Below are 12,728 nucleotides of genomic sequence, written 5' to 3'. Positions count from 1 at the left end.
CTAAACATTTGGTTAAAAATGTGATTTATGTACTTTATATTGGTTTTTTTTTCCTATTAAAAATTACTTCTACGAGCAATAATTCTCGTCGTTAATTGATCGATAAATTTGCATTATCGAATACAGATACATACGATAGCAAAACGGTTAAAATCTATCCTTGCCATTTCCTGACATCTAATTTGATTCTAACGATAAATTTTACGAGGTATTCAATAACTAATTTTCTCCTTTGAGAATTATCCTGTTAAATCTTTTAAAGGTGATAGAAAATCACGCATACATATATTGGATTCTTATCCAAGAAGAAGCTTGTCGATTATGCCAAAAACTTATTCAAGGTTTTAACCTTATAACCGATGCATTTAATACTCTTATAAGTACATAGACCATACTATCAATCACTTTCTTTCTTTCTATCTTCTTTTTTTCTCTACTCTTACTCTTCCTCCTTCTCTTTTCATATTTGTTCTCATTCCTTTTCTATCCTCGTCTACGTCGATTCTCCCTACGCCGTAGCGACTCACTCAGCAACTTTTTAATCACCCTCACTGAACAAAGCTAGAGCAACACGCTACGGGTGTCCCGAAACAAGCCAAGAACTCTTATTTTCGTCTCGAACGTCCTAGCTCAAGAGCACAGTCTTATTAAAAAACGTCGTGATCGTACTTTGACATTACTAACAACGTGCCTACACCGCAGGGGGGAGGGGCGAAGTGCATCTTTTGTCTTGAAAATTAAAAAGGATATTAGACTTTTCTTTTGGTAAAAATATATGCGCTATTTTTTTTGTTTTTTTTTGTTATAATAAGAAATATAAATATTGTATATCGTTGATCCTTTATCGTGAAATATTTTATGAACATTAATCGATTATAATGGGATGTTGAAACAATGAATATCAGATATCCTTACGAGCAAGAAATGGGGAGAGATCCTTTCCCTTTCTCTTTGTCTTTGTCTTTGTCTCTTCGTCTCATGCCGCACACCGACCACATTTTCATTCTCACAGCTCACTTTGCCAACTTTTCAATTTTCGAAATTAGACGACCGCTGGAAGCTCCTACTTGCACGATACTACTACCTTCTCTCTCACGTTGAGAAGTCACCCCTTACTCTTCCTATTCTATCTTCCCTTTTTTTTCTTCACGTCCAAACAATGGCAAAACTCGAAGGAAGAACAACGCCGTTGCAGCTTTGTTTCTCTGAACGATCCAGCCATCCCTCTTTCTATATATTTTTATATTTATATATATATTTAAAACGAACATCTCGCAAAAATGTTTCTTTTCGTTATTTGTTCTCTCACGATTATCATTATTATTCTCATTGTCAAATAAAGAAGAAACTTTATCTCGTATTCTTATGCAATTGACTTTGAGCTTTCAAATTCGTGCTTTATTAATCCATAATATTATCGAAGAAATCGAAAATCGTTATAATTCGCGATATTTAATTCGGCATTTATTCAAACGTAGGAAGAAATTAATTTCTACCAATGAGAGAAAGAGAGAGAGAGAGAGGAATAGAATAGCTCACGTCGTTAAATAGACAGGTAAAAAAAGATAGATAGAATAATACGTTCCATCTCGAATAACAGGCATCCATTCGGTAATCGAATCTCCGATCCTTGGTATATTTGCATGGCACACTCTCTCTCTCCCTGAAAACGATGTTATTCCATCTCGAGCAATTAAATCGATCGAATACATTAATTAATTCTCCTACGCACACTTTGAACACCTATATGACATCGTCCGTTTTGTTTCAGTACAGCGATCGGTCCACGCCCGTTCTACTGATAGTCTCGCTTGCGGGGATCAAAGTATGCAGTCCAGATGGAAAAGTGAGTACGGATCAGAAAAATATATGAGTACTTACTTATCTACTATACACATACATCCTGATCGTATATATTTAACACTTGCGTAAAAGAAAAATGTGTATTCCAACAATTCGATCGATTTCACATCATACAATTGATGATAATTTGTTTACCATTAGAACATAGCGTATAAACGCATTATTTTTTATTGTGATAATAAAAGATAAAAAAAGGAAAAAACAAGAGAGAGAGAATGAAACAGATAGACAGACAGACGGATATATTAAGAAGACCAGGTATAGCAGAAAAAAAGCCAATAGCTGTCGTACGAGCTTTCGCGTGTCGCATCCCTTTTGATTTCAGAGTGGAAAGAGTACCTAAAAGAGTAAAAGAGAAAGAGAGAGAAAGAAAGAGAAAATCAACGTTGTCTATCTTTGAACGCGTTCGTGAAACACAACAAACACAAAGAAACTCGGCCAACTTGTTCCAAGCGGGACAACATCGTGTGACGATATACAGTGTCGTATAAAATCCATTCAAACATGCGAACCTTATCCTGCTAGCGTACATGTGTCCTGTTTTTGTACGTTTCACGTAGTAAGCCAAATGGACTATAGATATATGTTGGAAAGAGAAAGAAAGAGAGAGAGAGAGAGAGAAAGTTAGAGGACCACACAGTGCTTTTTACGCCAGCTTTTAGTTTTTAGAATGTTTCGTCACGAGCGTTTTACGCCTCTGAGATATGTATATATCACTGAAATATTACGCTTACTAAACCAGATTCTATTTTTTTCTCTCTCTCCCACACACACACACATACGTCGATTCGTTCTCTTTACTTCTCTCCATAGTAAACGAAGTTCATTCGCGAAGTCGTTGGCATTACCTGAGTTTTTAAAAAAACCTTCTTCTCTGTTAGTAATTACTGGTCCAGTAAAACTTCAAACGCCTAAAAAGTTTTATCACTTCTTCTTCTTCTTCTTCTTGTTCTTATTCTTATTCTTATTCTTATTCTTATTCTTATTCTTATTCTTATTCTTATTCTTATTCTTATTCTTATTCTTATTCTTATTCTTATTCTTATTCTTATTCTTATTCTTATTCTTATTCTTCATTATCTTCCATCCAACTCGTTTTTCGTTTCTTCTATTTTCTTATACTGTTTCGAGATAATTTGTTATTATTTATTAAATACATTGTATCGATTCTCGGTATAGAAAATAAAAAATGAAACGAGGCTAACATCGCTATTGTACAACATCGACAAGGTTTACCTTATTAATTTTAGGGACGATATTAATTAAACTAATTGCCACCCTACGAAAAGGGCAGATAGGCTGTTTTCGCGATAACGCTTACACCGAAGCTCAACGATCCCTACATTCTCGTTTCAACGAATCTCTTTCGTCGAACAGGACCACCCGATTGTAACACGTATAACATCAAAGATAAATTCTCGTCGAATATTATTTCTCCCTACGGATTGCAATTAATCGTGCGCACTCTCTCGTTTGTAATTATTATTCGTGTAATCAAATGTTTCGCTCGATTTAACTGGCTATTCGATTGTGAGAAAGAAAAATAGAAAATAACCAGCGGAAATAGATACGACCAAAAATGATAAAAATTGATTTTTCTGGATAACTGATTTTTCTACATACGAGATAAAATATAGATAAAAACAGAAAAATACGTTTTTTGGACGCAATTTATTCTTACAACTAAAATAACGTGTGCCAAACAACTTAGAAAGTAAATTTTCAATTATTTCTAATATTAAAACATTTTCTAACAAATGGTTAAATAAATAAATATATCTGTAAATTCCTCGTAACTCGAAGTTAAAACATATATGTAAACGATTGGAGATTAAGATAAGCATAGGATAAGATCGTAAATAAAAATCTTATAAAATCGAAATGTCGATAAGATAGATTGGATCGTCGCGTTGACGGCAACGATAGGAAGACTTGTTCGGCAAGGGTTGCGAACCCTACGTCTCGAGAGACTTTCGGTTTTCTCAGTGATTGGCACCACGAGCGAATCCACTAGGCGGAGACTAATGCGCCACGAATCTCTCCTATATCGCTGTCATCTTGATTGATAATCCCCTCCCTTAACCTTTCTCTTTCTCTCTCTCTCTCTTTCTTAGACAATCTTCCAAAACCTTTTGCTACTATTTCGAAACGAGTAAACAATGTTTCCGGACACGCGATGGTATCCAAATTTAAGAAGTTTTTTCATGTCGAAACGTCAAGCGAAGACGAAAAGTGAAAGAACTTTTTCAAAGGCAATTTTGGTAATGCGAGTTTTCTCACTTAACGTCAGCTAAAACTATTTCCTTGTTGTTTCTCCTACGTAAGATCTAAATTATTCAATTATCTCTCTGTTGTCCTATCGACTTGAGTAAGGTACCAAAATGTTCTTGAATATTAGATAACTTTGGATACCCTTAACAAATGGGATAACCAATCGATAATTAAACAAGACGGAAAAAGTTACGGATAATCTTGTCATTCGATAAGAAAAACAAAACAAAAAAAGAAATAATATAAAAGAAAAAAAAAATAAATAAATGTCATACTTTGTCAAATATTCTCAAATACGTTGAGCTTTAGATGGTTTGAAGAAAATGTCAAAATGCTAGTCCCGAAGCTACTACTTTACCTTTTAATGAGAAAAAGATCGGTGCACACATTCGACGTTGATAAATCGTTCATGCAGGATGCATCGAGTCGTTACAGGATGACGTATGACATATGACGTCGTATATATTAGTGACGTCGATTCGATAAAAGAGAGATAGAAAAGGGAATGGAAAGAACAAGGATCGGGAGTCGTTCGTAATTCGATGAGGATGGAAAGCATCGACTCTCGCGTTCTACGTTGCATGAAAGATGTGGACCTTAGATTTCTCTCTTCCTCTTTGGTTCCCCTCGCTTCTGATTCTTTCTCTGTTCTTCTTACTCTTCTGCTCTCTCTCTTTTTCTCTCTCTCTCTCTCTCTTAGTTTCTTGCTCTTTATCCTTCCCTCTCACTTCATGGAAATGGTGTTGTTCCGTTTCCATTCTTTTTCATCCCTTTTGCCACACGGTTTCGCCGCTTTAAACTCAGTACTCAGCGATGGAACAAAAGCCACCAAAGCTCCTGAGTTTTATGCACGAGTAAAAGCACAACCGCTTGCCTTTCTTCAAGGCTTCGCGAATGTTCGAAAGTAACGAACACTTGAACATATAAAACGATTTTTTCCGATTTTTTCGAACGTCAAGTCAACTTCATGATCGAACAACTGTCTGCCACAAGAATTTGCTGCAACCTGAACCTTAACGTAATCCTAGTTTGTCTTCGATATTTAATCTAGGAAAGATAGTTGATGGGTAATTTGTATCGTTTATTTTTCTTCGACATCGACTACCCAACGTGATAGACGATAAAATTCATATTTTACACGTGTGCGTTCTATGTTTTTTTCATCACAGAGAATATATTTTTTTTTTATCATTGAAATGAACATCGATCGACGTATTTATTTTCTTTTTTTTCTTTTTATATTTTGGAAAATATATTTTTATATATAAAATGTGAAAGTTATCCGTGTTGGACTAAAAACGCATATATATTTTTTCACAATTGTGTTTCTGCCTGCCTCTCGTTTGAGATTCTTTATTTTTTTTTTCTTATTCTATTATTCAACGAACATAGTTCACCATTAATAAAAACAGTATTCCGTTCCTAACAATCCCAACCGTGTCGTCCACACAAATTATTTCCGCTAGGGGTATTCAGAACTCAAAGGATTAAACGAAATTACAAAAATTAGATAACGTTAGAAATAGAAACGTTTAATAAAATTAATATGATCTGTTTGCAAATGAGACTTTAAGAGAGCTTTGTGTAATATATTATTACTATTAAATTGGTTTCTTTGTGTAATATACAAAAGTCTCTATAAAAAGAAAAAAACGGACGTCAGCTCGTTCTTTGTAGACCATGCGATTGTCTTCGAGGGTCAAATTGAAGATAAGAAAAAAGGAGCAGCAACAGCAGTAGCAGCAGAGAAACGTCGTCGTCGTCGTCGTCGTCGTTGTCGTCTCTTGACAGTTTCTATTTTCCATTACCTTTTTTCTCGAATGGAAGTACGAGAAGCAAGGACGTTTACAGAGGCAATCTTTTAAAAACTTTTAAATTCGAGCGAGAGTAAATTTCAGAGTGGTAAACGTGCAGAAATGAAAGGGCGCTCGCGCTCTGCTCTTTTAAATAGATAGACGACGACTTTGTAAAAAATTCATGAACCCCTGCAGTCGTGGTCTTTAAAATCTTTTTCTAGTTCGTTTTCAGGACTATTTTCTTCTTTTTTTTCTTCTTCTTTTTTTCATAAGGTAAACTTTGTCGGTCGATTTTATGAAAAAGAACAAAAAAAATAACATTAATTTTTTATTCTTTCTGGTTACAGAAAAAAAGGGGAAAAAAATAAAAGAAAATGCTCCAGTTTATTATTCATCTAATCAAATTTCAACTAGCACGAGATTCGTGATTGTCAGGTTTCAAAATAAAATCTGAAAAATAACTGTCCATCACGATCAAAAAGGACAAAAAAAAAAGAAAAAATATATTATATTTGTTCCTTTTTCCAAATTGAAAATCCAACATAACATATTAGGCTTTTATTTTGAAAGGGAAAAGAAAAACGATATATGATAAGTTTGTTAAAAAAAGAAAAACAACGAAGAGGCCCCTTTTTACGTCCGTTAATATCATCTTTTCTTTTTGTTTTTTGTTTTTTTCCTTTTTTCCTTTCGTCAAAGCGAGAACATTGGGACGTTGACGGACGGACAATCTTTTAAAAAAGTTTGAAATTCAGATGAGTGGTTGGTTAGTTATGGTGGTTGCTTTTCGTTTGGACAGATAAAAAGCAAGTATAAAAAGATAAAAAGTAGACAAGGAGAGAGAGAGAGAGAGAGAGAAAGACGTTGCTCAAAAGTTGTGAGACCATTACGTGGACAGCGGTTACGTTGGAACTGAAAATATAGAAATTCGTTACTTCCTTCGTACAGTTCTCCTCCCCCCTCCTACCCCCTTTAAAACCTCCATCACCCCTTGAAACTTTCTTCTTTCCAAGAAATGAAAGCTTTCGAGGGAAATCCGGACGAAGCTTCTGCCACGGCACATGTATACACCAACTTCTTTCTACTTCTTCTTGATTCTTCTTCTTTTTCTACTTCTTCTTCTTCTGTTTCTTCTTCTTTTCCGTGCTTCTATGATATTCCCAAAGCTTATAGAAAAATCCTGTCTTGGAAAAACAAACGCGTCGCGTATGTCGATACCTTTAAAACAAAAACAGTCCTCTTTTCCTTTCCCTCCCCCCCCCCCCTAACACCGCTGTCTTACACATCATTTACACGAGCAACAAACTTCACTTGTTTGAATCTGAAAGATGCATTAGCGGAATATCCCTCCTTGCTTTGTCGACAGATCAAAAGCTTTATGGAATTGCGAATCAATGGAATCCATCGTTTGAAACGTTTCGATTACATTCACGTGAATAAATAAAAAAGAAAAAAAAATGAAGGGGGGAAAGGGAAAAAGAAACAAAAAAATAAATAAAGGGAAGGAAGAATAAACAGAGACCATTTCTCTCTCTCTCTCTCTCTCTCTCACTCTCGTATGCTGGCTACGAACTACACGAAAAAACAAGGTTCGCGAATACGCTTTCGTTATTAAACTTTTATCTTTAGTAACACGTGTGTATTTTTGGATTTGAAATAAAAATGTAAACAAAAAAAAAATAAAACAAAAGGAGAGGAAGAAGAGAGATCGAAACAGAAGCAAACTAATTTCATTCGTTTCTTATCGGGTCCATATTTCGGTATACTATTTTGTACTACCGATAGAGACTCGCTCTATACATTTTAACAATAAATGCAATATACCGTGAATAGAGAGACAATACTTGTGTATCTATCATTGTATATTCTTGACGAAATCGATATTATGCTATTTTGATAAGCGATATTCTGTGATATTCGTTCGAACATGAAAAAGAAAAAAAGAGAAAAAAAGTATCAAATCAAAAGAAATAAATAAAAAATGTCTATATAAAATTTTTGTCTATTCTCTCTCTCTCTCCCTCTCATTTTTTCTACCTGTAATTCTCTTTTTCTTTATCTCGTCATTCTTTCTCTCTTTGTTGAAGAATACTTCATCTCACATTTACGTATGCACCTCTTCTCCTGTGAATGTCATCAAATTTCTCTCCTCAAAACGTCTGACAGGTGTCTTTATCCACAAGCAGAAAAAAAAGAATTCCAAATCCGTATTTTTCGTCTTCTCATTAAAACTCACCGACGTCAATGAAGTCAAACATGCGGAAGTAATTAATATTATGAGAAATTCGTGTATTTAATCTGTAGTAATGAGCTAATTAGAACGAGAACGAATGCTTTTCTTTTTAAATACGATGCTACCACGTTTCCCGTGTATATTAACTTAATTATCGGCGAACGTTGAGAAGTAGAGTGAAGGACATAAAATATATATATATATATATATATATATATATTTTTTCTTCTTTTTTTCTTTTTCTTTTTTTTTTTTTAATATTCGCGAATGAAATTCTCTTGCCTATCCTCCGGCAAAATGAAGTTGTTATCTTCATCCTCGTCGTCAGTCTTTTAATTAAGTAAACAAATTCTCCTGTGTCATCTGTTTGATGACAACGTTAAAAGAAAGGATCACGAAGGGAAAATGAGAAAATTCTTCACGCGAAAACATGAATACGCAAGTAAAATAGTCAGTGACTTTACGATCCATGCCAGTTGGACATCGGTCGATCCAATTTCTTCTCTTGTGTGATTCAGAAAACAACTTTTCTAATATAACCGAATGAGATTTTTTTCGTATGAAATCCGATACTACCTTCGTGCCACCTGTTACGCGTTATATATCCATGACGGAGAACTACTCAGCCATCGAGGATGACGTTCCGTACAAAAATCTCATAAATATTTAACACCTCGTCTATTTCCTAATTCGATTTCTTTTTATTAAATTTATCGAAAATTAGACTATAAACAAAAAACAAAAACAATTGTAAAAAACTAGGTCAAGCGGGACGATATTTATTCGCGTTGATAAATCTTGGAAAAAAAAATACAATATAAAAAATGAATATAAAGAAGAAAACAAAAACAAAAAACTTACGAATAAAGAAAAGAGGACAGGTTAGAAGAAACCCAAGAGAAAACGTAATTATGTAAATTCGTGATAAAAATTCGCAAAAAGATACTGAGGAAGAAAACAGTAGCGAAAAGTTTTTCGCATTACAATAGAAAGCAGTCCGACTATAAATGCCGTTACGTTTTCTCCTGGATTTTATCCTATTAAGAATAGGATAATGATAGCGGAAGGTACGGCAATAATAATGATAAAATTCCTAATAATAAGAGCGCGGTAAGCCCGTTCGAATTACAAGTCGGACGTTTTTCGCTTAAAGCTATCTCTTTTCTCTTTCCTCCCTTTTCAGAGGTACTCTTTACTTGGTCCTCTCTCCTTCTCCCTCTCTCTTTCTCTCCCTCCCTCTCCCCGCTTCATCGTGTTTCCTATTGCCAACATTCATTAAAGTCACTATACGCTCGTACAATTGTTTCAATTGTTCGCACAAAGATGCTTGTGGCCAACTTCCCTGGGTCCGCCCGGCAACTGTACATAAATGCCACTGAACGTTTTACTTCCGTGAACGAGGAACAATTACAAAATCACGAGATTACCTCGAATAGCTTGGGCGCGCGTGGAAATTTAACGAGTACGATGAAAGAACGTCATGGAATTGCCGCGGTAAATCAATACGAATGAGGGAAGAGCCAAAATATTCATCATATAAGAGAAACTTCTATTGTGAAACATTTTATACAAATATTATTATGTGTCGTTAATATAAAATATCAAAAATCTACTTAATATTATAATCATCCTTATCTTATTTACACTGTTATGAACATACATTTATTTGAATTTTGTTTCTTTTTTTTTATTTGATTTTAAAACAAATTTCATGTATCAACGATTTTAAAATATTTATATGATCAATTAAAAATTACATGTTAATAATATTTGCAAATGATTTGTATCCATTTGTAATATTTCATTGTACACAATTGAATTCTCATTGGTTGCAAATTAGGTTCATTTTTTAAAAATTATCGAAGAATAGAAAAATCCAAAGATTATCACTTCGGACGCGGAAGTAAGGCAAAAAAAAAACGATGCAACATGACGCGACATAACATAGAAGAGTAAAGGAACGAAGTAAATTCGCACAAGTACCGGGTAGCTAGTTGACCCGTCCACGACTCAGGGTCACGAGGCCGTCGTGGTCGTCATCGTCGAGTTTTCCCTCGTCGAGGGTACTTTTCGTGTACCTGAGTGTCGTCGAGTTCTTCTATCTCGTTTTCTCTTATTTTCTCTGTGTATCTCTCTATCTTTTTCCTTTCCATCAAGGAAGAAGGTACCAGTCGAGTTTCGTAATTATTTCACGTGGCGACAGCTTCAATTAATTGCAATGTCCAAAACGAAAAGAATGTAAACTTTTATTGTACGATTTTTGTGTCTCGTCTAGTCGTAGAGAAATTCGTTTGTATTTTACTTTTTTAGTTTTTCTTTTGTTGAGAAAGAAAGATAGAGCAACCCACACATATTTTTACTACCGAAATCATAAAATTTAGAAGAGAACAATAAGGAGAAATATATTTTTTTTCCTACACATTTACTAACGATGCGAAAACGAAGAAAAATATTAAATTCGATATAAATTGCACGATGAAAGCTTTTTACGTTTTTATTTATTTTGTTCTTCGACTCTCTTTCTTCTATCCATTGTTAGAATATCAATTTATAATTTAGCGACAAATAAAATAGCAACGGTAAACAAAAATAAAAAGAAAAATAAAGAAGTTATGCATAAAATTACATTAATAACACTAGTGATATTTTTTTACTCACTATTTTCTATTTGTCGCTGAACATACAAACGGTTTCTTCAAAAGGTATCGTGCACCAGTTTGCTTGAACTTTGGAGTTAACGACCTGCGAAGAGGAGAAAACTGGAGAACGAAATAAAAAAAGAAAGAGAAAGAGAGTATTATAGAAAGCGAAAAAATAAAGATGTGGAAGTAACAAACCGAAACAACTGGATGTAACAAACGTAAAGACTATTTCGCAATCATCTAGAAACGTACTTTGAATGTACGTGTGCTAAACATGTGCTTTAGACAGAAATCGAAAGCTTTTATTTCTTCGTTTTTTTTTTCTTTTTTCATCTCGTCGAATACGAGCAAAGCTTGAATCGTTTTAACGTCCTTAGTACACTCGTAAAAATTCTCACGGATGTCTAGCGTTTCTCCACTAACGAAGAGAATCTTGTTAATGGAAAAAGAGGAAAAGAAAAGATAAAAAAGGAAGTATAAAAAAAAAATACAAACAACAAGCAAACATCCAAAAGATAGAAGATAATAAGATAAGATAAGAAAGGAAAAGGGAACGGAAAATGGGAAAAAAGGGAAGAAAAATTTCGTGTGAAAAGTCACGCGATATCCTTTTCAGAACAACATCTCCAATGTTGTATGGTTGTACCGTCCTTCTGACTAGTAAGTAATGAAACTCGGTCGTCGTACTTTCAGTTTACTTTCTCGGTTTTTCTTCTTTTTCTATTTTTTTTCCTTCCTTTTCTTTCTATTTTTTTCCCCTTTTTTTCTTATCTTTCACCCCTAAGTTCGAAGAAAGACCGCTGTCTACCAAAGCTCATACAAATGAATCAAGAAGTAGAAGAAGAAGAAAATAAAAAAGAAGAAGAAGAAGCAGAAGCAGAAGAAGTCGGTCGATTTCTTTTGTTCGCTTTGTAGAACTTGGAAGTACGTCGAAGGATGAGAAGATAAAAAAAGAAGAGAAACGCGTGAGGCAAAAAACATGGCGGTGGTAATGAGAAAACTCGTGAAAAAAGTTCGCCTCTAATGTTTCGATTTTTCCATCCGAGTACTCGTACCTGTGGTAAATGTTCCTTTCTCTTTGGATTTTCTCCTTCTTCGTTTCATCATCTCTCGTTCTTGATGTATGCAATAAAAGATCGTCACTCGTTCGCCGCCTTTGACGTTCTCAAAGATTTTCTCTTTCGTTCAACGATCAACCAGCATTTTATCATCTTGCAATTAGATAAATCTCCAACGGTTGTATAACAAAAGAAAATAAAAAAAATAACGAGAAAAAAGAAAGAATAAAAATTATTTTTCTGAAACAAAATAGATAAACAAGCATAAATATTTATTTTAAAATGAATATATTTTAATCATTAATATTTAATCAAAAATATTTCAATATCTCCCGTGTTTGACTCGTATAAGTTAAACGAATAAATTTATTCGCGATAATGATTTGTAAAGAAAATATAATATTTATTTTAAAACTCATAAGAGAGAGAGAGAGAATTCATAGACGATTATTATTATCATTATTTAGCCGTGAACTTACAAAGTCTGGAACAAGTTAATCGTATAAGCTTGCCATAGCGTTGAAATTGTTGCCACCAGGTGAGCTTTTCGTTGGTCCCATGTCCTTGGACACTTTAAACCCGTCGAAATCCTGCGTAGGGATTAAAATCCTTTCTTCTCTATCTCTCTCTCTCCCACTTTCTCATACTCTCTTTTTCTATCTCTCTCATGTTCGTAACCTTCAGTCCTACACCCTTTGTCTCGTGTCGCATCCTTTAATCCAACGTGACGTCTCTAACCTTGATTGCAACGAGCCCGACTACCCTTTACCACTCCGTACGCGTTCGTCAACTAGAGCGATTAAACATTCTATATTTTGCTTGATTACTCCTCGACGAGCAAAACGAGAAAATGGAGACGAGGATC

At 34.4% G+C, this 12,728-nt stretch overlaps 1 protein-coding gene across 6 annotated transcripts in view; it reads left to right on the top strand.

Moving 5' to 3' along the window:
- The window catches only part of LOC107073941 (EGFR adapter protein), a 197,149-nt gene that overhangs the window by 109,616 nt on the left and 74,805 nt on the right, over positions 1-12,728 (top strand). For 3 of the 6 annotated variants that reach the window (XM_015334900.2, XM_015334903.2, XM_015334907.2), the window contains one exon: positions 1,777-1,846. In XM_015334900.2, coding sequence (XP_015190386.1) covers positions 1,777-1,846 — 70 coding nt within the window. Of the gene's footprint in view, positions 1-1,771; positions 1,847-12,728 lie in introns of all 6 variants that reach the window. The other 3 variants (XM_015334902.2, XM_015334899.2, XM_015334906.2) reach the window with 1 other exon arrangement.

The sequence above is a fragment of the Polistes dominula genome, unplaced genomic scaffold (assembly GCF_049000335.1).
Source record: "Polistes dominula isolate Pdom_NZ unplaced genomic scaffold, Pdom_raw_medaka contig_31, whole genome shotgun sequence".
NCBI lineage: Eukaryota > Metazoa > Arthropoda > Insecta > Hymenoptera > Vespidae > Polistes > Polistes dominula.
The sequence above is the reverse complement of the archived record's forward strand: the minus strand, read 5'-3'. Positions and strand labels throughout refer to the sequence as shown.